Raw genomic sequence first — 14,466 nt, forward strand, 5'->3', positions numbered from 1 at the left:
CCCACACAATTTCTTGTCGCGTTGCCTAGCAAACATGCAACAATATTATATAAATTTTTAATTTTAAAACTGGGAGCTCTAAAGAACCAGAGTTTGCAAAACAGTGTTATGAAATGAGGAAAACTTACAGAGGGAAAGAGAAGTGTTCCCATTGTGTTCCCGCAGATGTTCTGAATGTGAGGAGAACAAATAGAGACTATACATTTGCAACTGTTTGAACAAGTGTTATGAGAATGCAAGTCAAGTGCAGTGCATGATATCAGACTTACCAGTTCGTGTGTGTCAGTGGGGAATTAGACTGTAACATTATTACACATTCTGCCTACCCAATTCTTACGCAAGAAATTAGAAGTACATTTCCAGTGCACGGCAATTTCCAGAAGAAAAAGATATGAGTTTAAAATAAGGAGGTATGCACAGAACCTTACTAATTTTATGCGCTCATTTCTATCCGATTTTAAACAAATATTTCCAAGTATCCATTTGACCACTTTAAGCTTGTACAGTTCATGGTTTTCGTGTAAGCTAAATCTGTGTGCCAATATGGCAACACAGTGGCCCGCTGTACCACAGTACTCGGTTTTTGCAGGTAGAACAGTAAACTCTCGCTAATCCCTTTACAGTTAATTCAGATGTCGGAAGTCTGGATCGAAATATGAAAAAAGAAAAATTCTCAGCACAGTTGAGTAAAAAAAAAAGTAAAAAAAAAAAGTAAAGCTATCCCTGTAACAGGCCGTGAAGGCCCATAGGGTTTTGAGACGTTGAGGGTCCAACATTGTCTAGATAATCGGATCAAAGATGGCGGTAATGTTGTCGGCCTTACGCGCCGGCCGCGCTTTACTTCCCACGAAAATTATTTAATTAATTCCTGGTACTCATTTCTGTTAGAGACTGAGTCGACCCTAGGGCCATAGTGCCTCAACCAACTACGCTATCGCGTGCCCAGTGCACAGTTGAGTACATACTATAAAAGAAATAGGGATTTAGGAGCAAGAGGACTTTCAGACTCTGTTCAGGGCAGCCGGAAAGACTGAAAACACGCAAGAAAATATCCAAAACTGGCTTGAGCTCCGTGAAGGTCACTATGGATTTCAGCTTTGACAGAGGAAGGAATTACTGCACTGATTTTGTTTATTCTCTTCAGCACTACTATCTACATGATTAAATTGTCCGTTTAAGTGATATTTGTTTCAAGTTCTTTCTTGCCTTTCAGAGTTATCTTTTGCTTCGTCTATCAGTACCGTCGCTTAATCAAGACGATCCCCCCCACCCCAGTAATACTGAGTAGGAAGATTTTTTTTTTCTTGGCACTACAGCCCCAGTGGGCCTAGGCCTACCTCCATGAACTTCTCCGTTCACATCGGTTTTTCTAGATCTTACACATTCAGTAGGACTCCTTGGGCGGGTGATCAGCTCGTCACAAGGCCTCTACCTGTACACAAACACAGAAAAACGCACACACAAACATCCATGCCCTGAGTAGGATTCGAACCCACGATCCCGGCTTCCGAGCGAGCGAAGACAGAGCATGCCTCAGACCGCTCGGCTACCGTGACCGACTAGGAATGATTTACTGTAACTAATTCCACCAACAGCGATCTCCTATCGTCAGGTATAATTTTCATGAAAAACGATTGTATAGAAAACTTCTTGAAACTTGTTGTTTAGGCATTGAATCTTACGACTGGTTTACAGGGACTCGACAGGGAGTCCCCACTGCTACGTGCGAACCATTCCCTCCACTTTTCGCTTCAGGTTACGAAGCTAAAGATATGATAAAGAGACTCGTTCCTGCTCAGTGACAAACAACATTCACGTGAGTGTGGCACACACGTCAGTACCTCTCGTTCTAGAAATCGTTATCAGGTCACAGACTTCTGTTGCTTCACCTGAAAGGAGCTAAAGCCATAACCCAGCATATCTTTGTTCTATTTTTCCTATTTGCGTTGCTGTGTTTGATCAATTGGTAGGAAGAAAATAATGCTTATAAGAGAGTGCAAACACGAAAGTATTATAAATGATTAGCAGACGTAAACACCCTGTCACAGTGACATACAACTCCAGCACTTCGCGCCGAAGAGTCCTTCAGAAATGTTACTTCAGTCAGTACTCACTCTTTCCGTGCTGGTAAGATCCTTCTTTGTTTTCGCATTACGAAAATCACGAATCCGTACAAAACGTAGATTATAAAACCTAAGGGCAGATGTGAATGTAACATTAAAATGGATCTAAAAGAAACAGGATGGATGTGTGCAGACTGAGTTGGTCTGGCTTGTGACGGAGCCTAACCGCGGACACTTTTGAAGCCGGTGGTTAACTTTCGTACGATCACAGTGGCCGCGAGGTCTAAGGCATGAATTGTCTTCGATCACTCGAAATCTGGGATCGTGGGATCGAATCTCACTCGAGGTATTGATGTCCGTCTGCATTTATTCTGTGTTTATTTGTCCTGTGTGCAGGTAGAGATCTTGTGACTGGCTGATCACCCGTCAGAGGAGTCCTACCGGCTGTGATGAGAATTAAGAAACTGAAAAGTTGCCAAGGCCCAACAAAGGGCTGTAGGGCCATAGATAAATAGATAGTCAACATTCGAGATATTTCTTCAGCACGTCACGTGCTATTAGCTCTGCTCCGTAAAATTAGTAGGAGTCGGAGGTCAGTCGGTATAGAGGCAGGCTGAGGGCTCGAGGGCCCAGGTTCGATTCCAGGCAGTGCAAGATCTCTTCTCGTGTGTCTAGACTGACTCTGGGGTTCTACCAGCCTCCTAGCCAATGGGAACCGCAGACTCTTTCCCCGGGAGTAAAGCTGTAAGAACGTGAATGTGACACACAACTCCATCTAGTGCCGTGGTCAAGAAAGGCGGAGATACTTATACCTCCACTCCCACATATGTCTTCATGGCATAGTGATTAACTATTTAAGCACAGGGACCGTAGAATTAGTTAAGCAAGGTGGAGACTGCAGCAGTCAGTCACCTTGTCACGGTGAGTCAGGCGTGGGCTGACAGCCATGGAGGCCTGAGCCTCTTATCAGCTGACACAATACTCTGCAGGCTGTAGAGAGAGAAAGAGAAGAGAAAGAAAGTGAAAAGGTAGTGAGAGTGGGGGGACAAGAAACTGTATCTCCAGTTCTGAAGGTTCCCAGGCAGTGCTCGCTCGTCCTTCTGGTAGAGGGACTATACATGATCAGGATTATTTTTATATGACGTTGGAAGGAATGTATTATAGTGAAATTCTGATGTTACCATTGGGAGGGCTGCATTTGAAATATGGAGCGCAAAGTGGAATTTGGGTACGAACTCAGAATTTGCACTAGGACCGAGAAAATGCACGGAAAATCTTGATCGATTTGGCCGGCCGCAGAACCTTCCGGATGCAAACTGAATTCTAGCCAGCAATCCGACATTAAATGAGGGACACGCTGTAGCGTAGTTGGTTGAGGGGCTATGCTACAAGTCGGAAGGTCGCGGGTTCAAGTCCCGATGAGGTAATTGGATTTTTCTCAATTGACCTAATCCTTCCAGCCGCACTATGGCCCTTGGGTTCACTCAGTCTCTAACAGAAACGAGTACTTACTTACTTACTTATGGAGCTGAGCCCTTCTGAAGGAGCTGCAAATTCTGCAGCTACTCAAGAATTTCCCAGCATTTTATGGAACCCGAAGGTTCATTACCGTGTTCACAAGAGCCCTTAACTGGTCCCTATCCTGAGCCAGATCAATCCAATCAATACCATCCCATCAACTAAAATTATTAGTACCAGGAATTAATTATATAATTTCCTTGCGGAGTAAAGCGCGGCCGGTGCGTAAGGCTGACAACCTTACCGCCATCTTTGAGCCGATTGTCTAGACAATGTGGGACCCTCAACGTCTCACAATCCTATGGGCCTTCACGGCCTGGTACAGGGATAGCTTTACTTTATTTTTACTTATTTAGTTCGACATTAAATATGCGAAACCAAACATTAGTCCCTATTTGGCTGTTGCTTTATTTGGAGTCTGTAGCCTTTTTCATGATACATATAAAACTTCAGTTCCTACCTCACTGGGACTTAGTGTGTCTCCAACGCAAAGATCAGTACTTACGTATTAGTGGATGACCCAAGAAACTTCAAAATTTATCCATGCGTTATTTAACGAACAGTGCCTATAATGCATGGCTATAGTTGCTGGGCCTCTTGTGTGTGTAATTTTTTTACTGTCTTTAATGTTCGTCTTAACTCTCACAGATGGTTTATGCTGTGTTTGGTGTATATCCTGTCTTACGTTTGTGCTGGTGTCCGAAGATAGGGACTAGCTCTATCGGTACGACCAAACTGAGCAAGTTACACCCGAAAACTGAGATATAATGTAGTTTCCGAAACGTTGTGTGTTTTGAATAAAAAACACGACGATGGATAATGCCCAACAACACAATAATTGCGGTAACATACCATCGTCATAAACTTTTAGATCGTACCCAAAATCTAATTTGCCTGCAATAACAATGGCACCAAATTAAAATTTTAGTTTTGTTTTTAAAAAATAGATTATAAAAATCCTTCTATAGAATTTGCATTTTGTCCTTACAAATAAACTTCTGCGGTTGGCAGCGCTGATGTGGCTTGTATCATCCGTCTATATATATATATATACGTATATATATACGTACAAATATTTTCTTTGCATATTGCCTATACCATAAAGCTGCCAGATCTAACTTCACAGATACTCATCATCACCATGTTTGCAGCTCCCAAGAGACGAAAACAAATTCTGTATACCTACTCTGTAGGCATGTTTATGGTGTAAAAAAAGGTGTATGCCTTCCTCTTATGGTCCATTAGTTACCACCATCAAAAGTGGCCTCCGTATTCTAGAGGTAACGTTCCCACCTCGTGACTCGTGGTATGCGGGTTCAAATACCCGGGCGGAGGTCGTCGAAATTTTAAGGGCGGAAAAATTCAGGGAACAAGTCCTCCGGGAGGGACTTTAAGCTGTGTGTCCCGTGTCGTAACTTTACGGCACGTAAAATAACCTCATATCCCCAAAGGGGATCACTGAGCCAAATTCCAGGACGTTTCCCGCCCAACAGCAGTCTCTAAGGCGTCTGATAGATGGGGGAAGCATTACAGACACCGCTAAGCAAGTGGCCGAACTCGCTTGCTCGGCGGAACTGATGGTACGCACCATTTATCGGTAGGGTAAAGAGACTGGTAGAATATCATAGAGGGAAGCACAATAGATCAAACTGGTCGCGGTGCATGGGGAAACCCACCCTCTCTAAATAACTAACTAACTACCACCATCAAATTGGGTGCTAAAGATTCATGTCCTTTATCACAGAAATTCCTTTAAGACAAAATGAAGAAATTATCGGAGCATCGGAAGGGTCCCAGTCATTACAGGACAAAGTAAAACAGTGGGCCACAAGCGAGACCCTTCTTCCTCTGGCACGAGCACTACTCTGCATGCTAATCGAAACAACATGTAGACCAGGCATCCCCGAGACATTTATAACTAACAATATCTTTGAGAGATTCATGATTTAATCCAACGTAATGCTCTGTGCCCAGTAAACAATTCCTACCCTACGCTACTCTACGAGATCAGGAACTGACGGATAATGGATTTGGAATAAAGAGTTCGTTACTTAATTTAAAGGTACTATACCGGCAAATGCCTGGAGAGATTAACGAAAACCGCGAAAAGTTTCAGTCAGGATCGAGATTCGAATCGAGTATCTCTCAAGCAGAAGTAAAAAGCATTACTGCTTCAGCCATATTGGCCACACTCAAAGTAAATAATTTGCTTAAAAATTCGTTAAGCCTGCTCATTGTTGATAGTGGATTCTTATTTCATTTTCAGGTGCAACTATCAAGTTTGGGATCAGTTCTTGAAAGGTAATTTTTAACATATTTAATTAATTTTATTATTCATACACTACTGTATATACTACGTACAGTATTGTATTGTATTGTATTGTATTGTATTTATACAATGGGCCAAAACATGTAATAGAACCCCAAATATTCACTTAATTCACTCATTTCTTTCTATTTTAACATGAGGCATAAACAGATCATATATCTACTCAAGATTAATTTCAGGTGTGGAGGCGGGGTCGAATACCTCCACCGTGACCCTGCAAGTCGTAGAAGGCGACGAAAAGGGAAGTCTCAAATCTGAGACAGTAAAATACGATCGCGAGTCCCAAGGGACTCGGACCCGAGAAAGACTGCGCTGGCAAGGGCCAGCAGCAATTGTAAACGACAGATCCGTCCTCTCGTCAGAGAAAGGGGCCCAAATCAACAAGCCCGCAACTGTCTGACAGTAATAAAAATCTGGTCGTAAGCCCCAGATAAGCTCTTCATTTCAAGACAGACTGGCCGACGGATCGTCAGTCGTTAAGATAAGACTCGACTGGACTCGACAAAATCTAACTGTAAAAAAAATATATTCATTCTAACTTGACATTTTAATAATGATGTACCTCATATATTCAGGAATCTCTGTTATGACAATTTTAATAGTATCGTCTTATTCACTCACAAGTGCCCAAATGTTATCTTCCCCTGGGACTTTCCGACTAGTACGTTATATGCATTGCCTTCCTCTCCTTGCGTTAATAATCTCTGAAGAGATATGTTTTGCGTAATGACTGATTTCGCAAGCACAAATACAGTCAATCTGAACATGGGGTGTCCACAGTGGCTGCAGGGGCCCCGGCGTGTTTCCGCATCCGGAAGACTGCACGCAGTTCCTAATCTGCGCAGAGAGTCATGGGGACGTTTTTGTAGCAGAAACAGTTCCTTGCCCAACACACTACGGCTTCTCGGCGTCTGAGGGAACATGCGTCCCCAGCAAACAGGTAACGTATCAACTTGCTCTGCAAGCGGCCTCCATAGTCTAGGGGTAACGTTCCCACCTCATGACTCAAGGTACGCGGGTTCAAACCCGGCGGAGGTCGTGGAATTTTTAAGGGCGGAAAAATTCAGGGAACAAGTCCTCCGGGTCCCGTGTCGTAAATTTACGGCACGTAAAAGATCCTCATGTCTCTAGGAGACCTCTGAGCGAAATTAGGCAACAATTTCCAGCCCAAGTAGTTTCCAACGCCTCTGGTAGACGGGGGAAAATATCAGGTACCGACGGCCGACCTCGTTGGCTGAACGGTGCTGATAGCACGCACCAGTACCGGTAGGGTATGGGGACAGTAGAAATAAAAGGGGGACGCAGAATGGACCAATAACTGGTCTAAGTGCATGGGGAAACCCACCCCCTCTAATAATAATAATAACTTGCTCTCCATCTTCAGCAAAATACGCTTAACGCGCCCAGCGTCCTTCGTCAGAAAACTCTTAGCAAACTACACCCGTCCTTCTCGTCTGTTCCTAAATTACGTTACACTGTCTAGTTATTGAGTGTCATTAAATAACTTAAAAAACATTTATGATTCAGATACAGATATTCATGTTACAGTCACTAACTGCTGTCAGTGGGGGCACGCGGTAGCGTAGTTCGTTGAGGCACTATGCTACAAAGCTGGAACATCGCCGGTTCGATTCCCGATGAAGTCATTGTGTTTTTCAGTTGACCTAATCTTTCCAGCAACGCTATTGCCCTGGGGTCGACTCAGCCTCAAATAGAAATGAGTACCAGGAATCTTTCTGGGTGTAAAGACCGCCATCTGTGGGCCGACTCTCTAGAAAATGTGGGAGCCTCGACGTCTCACAACCCTATGGGCCTCCACGGCCTGTTACAGGGATAGCTTTACCTTTAACTGCAGTTAGTAGCTCACACCACGTACCATCCAATGGCCTAATTTGAGGTGGCCTGAAAGTGAGACGACTTCTACTAGCCCCAAGGACTCAGTCCATTACTCGGTCCCATTGTGCGCCCGTTTTCATTAGGATACTTTAGCACAGCCTTCTCCTCTGTGCCTGAACCTGAACCTGTTTGATACTGGCCCTTTATATATCTAGGGGCACCAGCCATACACAGCCGAAGATCTTCATTCTATGCCCAGCCAAAACTGGGCACTGACGGAATTCCTCCTCCTCCTGTCCAAAACTCTTGCATGCAGCGTTATCCGAGACGCGCAGAGCATGTAGGAGCCGTCTCAACGTACCAGGGAGATTCAGTAAAGATGTCACAAGTGGATATAAAACGTAAAATGATAAATTTGATTTGATTTGATGATATTCAAACCTGAGAAAAGCATTTATTTCTCGACATACCCTCCACCAACATTGATACATTTGCCCATCGCGTTACCAGTGCGTCGAAACCCGCAGGACAGTAGTCTCTTGACTGTTGTCTCAGCCAATCCCGCACCTCCTTTTCAACATTTTCGTCATCAGAGAAACACTTGCCAGCCAGTCGTGAACCGCTCTACACGACAAACACTTCGCACCGTAAACAGGAAACATTCTGTTATTAGTATCCCTCGCATTGAGTCCCTTTGACCACATGAAACGCACAACAGAACGTTGCCCTTCGGTAGTACACTCCTCAAACATGTCATCATTTTGACTGCTAAAACCAGCCTCTGAACATACGCATGAGCGTCTCCTACATATACCGTCATGAAGCTGGACTGTGCTGCTACCTAGTGACAACGTACAACACCTAATACGTCCATTAGAGCTGTTTTACTTCCATTTTTTGATCAATTTACTGACTCTCACTAGTACACTGGCCAGCTAATAACCCTGTTGCGTGCCTCCGCTGTTATCCGACCAATGCCAGTAGTTTTCCAGACAAATTTTCCGAAGGCCCTTTAGTGACGAGCTTCAGCTCTTTCATACCTGGTGTGGCAGCTCAGTATTCTGAGGGTTTCCTGTTCAGCTACTTTTTAACCTGAGCCTCCCAGCGCATGGTGGGACAGGATTTCCTGGTTCGGTACCGAGAAACAGATTTCTCGATTCCTTCTAAGACGAGTTGTCTGCATCCTTCCTACCGTGAATCCCACTGTGGACAGGGACACAGGAGAGGGTTACCTTACTGTCCCGCTGAAGGGAGCGAGAAAACTTCCAAGTTAGGATATATCCCTTCTCCAGGCAGAGATGGAACTCGGGGCCTCTTGAATACGATAGTACAGTCAATAAGCTATATACAAATTTAAGTTCGGTCCAACAAAGTCTAGTTCTTCGGAACCCTAAAATATACGAGTTTAATGTTGAGTATCCTCAACAGCTCCAGATAAGTCAGTTACTTTGGAAGTACTGAACGCCATCTCAGACAGACTGCACACACACTACATTCACGATTACTATAGAGTGGATATAAACAGGATTAAAGTACGGCATACAATAGGGAAGCCCAGTTCACCCTTAGTGGACACATGTAACACACCATTTAACGCAAATAACCACTGTCAGAACGACACTAAAACACTAAAACTGTATTGCTGTACACCGTAGAGCTCGATGCGAGGGACAGTACAGCAACACAAGGCGCTTCAAACTGGCGAAAGTCGCAACACTGCTTTCAGTATGAATGATACTGGATTGTAACGGCGTGAAGATGGAGGCGTTCCGAAACATCGATGAACATCCACCAAACGACGCGGCATCATGTCCCAGAAGGCAGACGTATGCAATACTGTTCTGCAGTACTCCGAAGACATCCAAGAGAAATGCGGACGGACAAGCACGACCTCCCTAACACCTGTGTATGTGCACAGTGCAGGACATCACGCCCGGCAGCCGGGAGCAGGGAGATCCGCGCCGCTGGACAGGGCGCCTGCACAAAGTCGGGCCCATACTGTGACGGCTGCGACCGGCTGGTAGTATGCGCCAACTTGGGGGAACGTGGTCTGACGACCCTCACCAACATCAGCTGCTCGGACATAGACCCCGACATGAGCTGCAGCAAAGCCTCCTGCACCACGCAGCCAACGACGGACCAGCCCTGCGCAGGCGCAGACAAGGCAGGCGCGTTCCACTGCCTACAGCCCGGGTACTTCCCAGATCCTACGGACTGCAAGCAGTTCCACATTTGCAACAGTGACCTCAGTCACTACAAGGGTAAGTAGCCCCTACATTCAGTAGGGTGACTATAGTCTTCTTAAAACGTTTAAGTTAGTTGGTTATTGGAGAGGGTGGGTTTCCCCATGCACTTAGACCAGTATTGGTCCATTGTGCTTCCCTTTATGATATTCTACCAGTCTCTATATCCTACCGATAATGGTGCGTACCATTAGTCCCGACCGAGCCAGCGAGTTCTCAACTGGCTTGGCGGTATCTATAATGCTTCCCCCATCTATCAGAGGCCTTAGAGACTGCTGTTGGGCGGGAAACGTCCTTGAATTTGGCTCAGTGACCTCCTTTGGAGATATGAGGTTCTTTTACGTGCCGTAAAGCTACGACACGGGACCCACGGCTTAAAGTCCCTCCCGGAGGACTTGTTCCCTGAATTTTTCCGCCCTTAAAAATTCGACGACCTCCGCCGGGTATTTGAACCCGCGTACCACGAGTCATGAGGTGGGAACGTTACCTCTAGACTACGGAGGCCGCTTAAAACGTTTAACGATACTCTCTCAACTACATGAGTTATATATAAAGAGGAAATGAGGGTCTCGTGGCGGTGACTCCGGGATGTGACGTCATGTTTGGTTATTTAATGACGCTCTCAGTATCCAGGCTATATAGCGTCGCATGGTAAGATGACCGACGGAAGGGATTTGAAATGATACGGCCGTGGCCCTATCGACGTATTATCTCGGCATTTGCCTGGAGGGACTGGGGAAGACCACAAAAGATCTCAATCAAAATAGCCGGTGTCTCGGCAGATAATAGAATCGAGTACCTCCTGCCTACAAGCCTAGAGCATCACCTGCAAGCAGTCTGTTCGGTGACGCCGTGCAAACTTGCCGGTCACTACTGTAAAATTGCTAAGAATGGATTGAGCAGGCTGCAGAACGAAACGGACATTGAGAGATGAAGGTTTGGTTGGGAAGGCTGGGGCTTGCGATTGGAATGGATCAAACAAGCGTGGCTAAAGTAATCCAGAAGGCATAAGAGATGTGGGGAGGTCCAGACTGAGTTGGAGAGAAAATATAGAGAATGATTTCTAGGGGCTGAAATTGAAGAGGTGGAGGCAAAATGTATTATTTTTTTATTGCTAGTGGGTTGGGACTAAGTCCCTCGTACTGCGGCCACTTCTGGCCTATTGTACCAGCCCCAGATGATAGGTGAGGGTGATTGTGGAGCAATTGGTGGAATGAAGATTGGCAGGGGAAACCGAAGTACTAGGAGAAAACCTGCCCTAGCGCCACTTTGTCCACCACAAATCCCACTTCACCAGACCAGGGATCTAACCCGGGCCGCTGCGGTGGGAAGCCAGCGACTAACCGCTTGAGCTATGGCGCTGAGGTAAAAGTTAAATAATGAATAATGGGTATTTGTTGCGAAGCAGGCCAAAGTTCTTACAGAAGCTAATGCCAAGGTATGAGTAATATGGGCAATGATGTATTTCACGCGGGTAGTCGCGCTGTGGTTTCCTCTGCCATTTCTCATCCCACCGACTGCTCCACACTCATCCAACACCACGGCCGAATTAAGTAATCCTGAAAGCAAAACTAGCATGGAGGGAGCTGAATTGAGATCACTATTTATCAAGCCACACCCCTCTCCTTTAAGTTCTTATTAATTTAATTCCGAAATTTTCAGGGGACTGTGATGAAAAATTCGACGCCACTCTAGGAACATGCACGACCTTCGATCCAGACGACAAAACCGCCCAGACGGTCACCAATACAGCTTCAGGAAGTGAGACTGCACCCAACACACCCTCCACGCAATCCTGCGAGACCCTCAAAAACCCATGCACGGGAACGAATACGATGCCTGTGAAATTACCGAGCAACCCTTCATATTACGTGATCTGCATCCCAGTGGCCACAAAGAACCGGAAGGAACCCTACATCTACCAGATATCTGTCGCAAAGTGCCCAGAAGGCCTAGTTTTTAACGACGAGACGGTTTCTTGCGAACTGTCGTGTTCCAGAAAGCGCGGCAGATTCCAGGACCCCGATAATTGCCACTCCTACATCGAGTGTTCAGCCAGTGGTGCAAAAAAGACGTCCTGCTTGGATAATTTGGCGTTCGACCCGATCAGGAAGTCCTGTGTACCAGAGTCGTTGGTGCCGGGATGCCAGAGGACAAGGGCCATAGAGGAAAGTACCACGACACTCCAGGCTACCACGACACCCCAAGCCACCTTAACGTCTACATCCACCACTGCGAAGCCCATTCCAAGCGAGGAATTCCGGTGCCAAGCCACTGGCGCCTTTCCTGATGAATCAGACTGCAGGAGGTTCATCACCTGTTCGCTTGTATCTCGCAGCGACGGAGTTTATTTCCGCATGCGCAGAAAGCAATGTCCCTTCTTCACTTACTTCAATCCGAGAGGGTTCTGTCAGTTAGGGTTCTGCTGGAACTAGCCGCAACAGGTAAAAAGCAGGCTCCAGACAAAATTTAACTACAGAGAACTGCCAAGACTAACTGTGGAACGCACACAATTCTGTGGCGAACTTAGATTTACCTTATTTTAATTTCACCTAAACTCCTAGTTTTACATTTATTTTATATATGTAATATATAAGAAAAAATAAAGATTAAAACATGTAAAACTATGTTGCCTATTGCTGTTTAGGGCAAAGAGACTTCATTTCCAACATTAAGGGAAGAATATAAACTGAGGGCGTTTAAGGGAAGGCAGGAACTGACATGGGACTGGAGAACATTGTTACTTAATGAGAAGTCTTTAAATGTGTTCTCCTTGCCAGATGAACACATCAAGGAATATGAGGTGTACGAAATGCAAGCTACATACAGCATGAACTGGATAGATGAGAAATGCATACAAAGTTATGGTAAAAGAACCTGAAGGAAAGAGTGTGCTTGGAAGACTTGGATGTACCTGTATATGGGAGGATAATAATACAACGCAACTTACAGAAATGGAATGGGAAGGTAAGGTAAAGCTGTCCCTGTAACAGGCCGTGGAGACCCATACGGTTTGTCAGACTTACGCTCGGGCTGCCATTAACCCCAGGAAGATTCGGGGTACTCATTTCTGTTAGAAGCTGAGTAGCCCCCAGGGCCACAGTTGCGGTTGGAAGGATTAGGTCAATTGAAAAATCTAATGACCTTATCGGGAATCGAACCGGCGATCTTCTGGCTTGTAGCATAGTGCCTCAATCAACTACGCTACAGCGCAGGAAGGTACGAACTGGATGGACTGACTTACGCAGGGACAAATAGTGGGTTGTTGTGATCATGGTAATGAAACTTCGTGTTATCCAAAATGCTGGGAAATTCCGCAGTCCTGATAATTTCACTGCACGCTGACGGAGCACTTGATACAAGGTAGAGGGCCAAAGTATGTTAAGGAGAACTGAATGAATCAAGACATTAAACAAGAACTTCTGAGCTGTGACTATGTACAGTGAGGCAGAGAGTTACAAACCCTTCGGAAGAACGTGACGCCTCCAAATTTGGGTTGTAATAAAGAGAAATTGAGGCAGCAGTTTCTATACCGAACTGCATGGTTGCGTCATATCCGAGACGCAAACCACCTTTACGCTCCACGCCGCTAGAGGTTATCGCAGCGGTAACTCAACTTGTATTCGGTAGGTACTGAGCTCAAATCCCGGCCGGGACACCTGCTGCCGTGAGTTAGGTTTCCCTTTTTTTCCCCTCAGTCCCTCCAGGCGAGTGCTGGGATAGTACTTCAATTACGCCACGACCGTTTTCTTCCAAATCCTTTTCACCAGTCATTCCATCCGATGTTATATAGTCTAGATACTGAAAAAAGTCGTTAAATAACCTATGGAAAAAAATTAAATTGTCACAGACTGTCAATTTGTCACACCCAAACGTCAATTTGCAATCGAACAAATAACAACACAAACATAAGCGATAATATTGTAGCGTGAATGGCGGGGCTTTGTTAGGTAACGGAACGGTAAACACATGCGATACACCCTCGCAACAATGGAACAACGAGGTTACGCAAACCGTTTCTAGGCAACGGCTCAGTAAACAGATTTCCGCGCAGGCTCAATGATGTCACACTGCAATAGTACTATCACGTGACTGTTTTCTGTGTTGTCCGTGCGGCGCTTATATAATGAACATCTGTTTAAGGCCAAGGCGACGGCGGTCAGGCATACGACCGTTCAAGTGACTGGACTACCGTGGTTGCGAATACTACTAGAAATAGGGCATAATCTGCTGTACTGAGCCTGGATTTACAGAGGCCTTGTATATATTGTACGTAGAAATATCAATTAAGATTAAATTTGTAAATATATGTAAATACTGACAATGGACTTACTAATACGGACTATGACTGACAAATGACAGACTCGATCTCTCGTCAGAGAGGGCACCCCAAATGGACAGGACAGTAACTTTCATGTAAGGAAAAAAACAAAAAGAAAAAATCTGGTCATGAGCCCCAGCCGGGGCTCGACACCAA

At 45.3% G+C, this 14,466-nt stretch overlaps 2 protein-coding genes across 2 annotated transcripts in view; one reads left to right on the forward strand and one right to left on the reverse strand.

Annotated features, from left to right (window-relative positions):
• The window catches only part of LOC117282559, a 46,489-nt gene that overhangs the window by 27,368 nt on the left and 4,655 nt on the right, over positions 1 to 14,466 (reverse strand). The window lies entirely within an intron of this gene.
• Positions 2,021 to 12,616, forward strand: LOC111867505. Its single transcript, XM_023857448.2, has 5 exons — positions 2,021 to 2,127; positions 5,848 to 5,882; positions 6,691 to 6,850; positions 9,665 to 10,007; positions 11,652 to 12,616. The coding sequence occupies exons 1-5, from the start codon at positions 2,092 to 2,094 to the stop codon at positions 12,422 to 12,424; spliced, it is 1,347 nt and encodes a 448-aa protein (XP_023713216.1). The 5' UTR covers positions 2,021 to 2,091; the 3' UTR covers positions 12,425 to 12,616.

This window comes from Cryptotermes secundus, unplaced genomic scaffold (assembly GCF_002891405.2).
Source record: "Cryptotermes secundus unplaced genomic scaffold, Csec_1.0 scaffold1089, whole genome shotgun sequence".
NCBI lineage: Eukaryota > Metazoa > Arthropoda > Insecta > Blattodea > Kalotermitidae > Cryptotermes > Cryptotermes secundus.

What these genes read in the sequence shown, in the direction of transcription:
- LOC111867505 (XM_023857448.2), top strand. Translation starts at nt 2,092, where the DNA reads ATGTTACTTCAGTCAGTACTCACTCTTTCCGTGCTG. An exon ending in TACTCACTCTTTCCGTGCTG is followed by an intron (nt 2,128 to 5,847) that starts GTAAGATCCTTC and finishes TTTCATTTTCAG; the next exon opens with GTGCAACTATCAAGTTTGGG. An exon ending in TGACCTCAGTCACTACAAGG is followed by an intron (nt 10,008 to 11,651) that starts GTAAGTAGCCCC and finishes CGAAATTTTCAG; the next exon opens with GGGACTGTGATGAAAAATTC.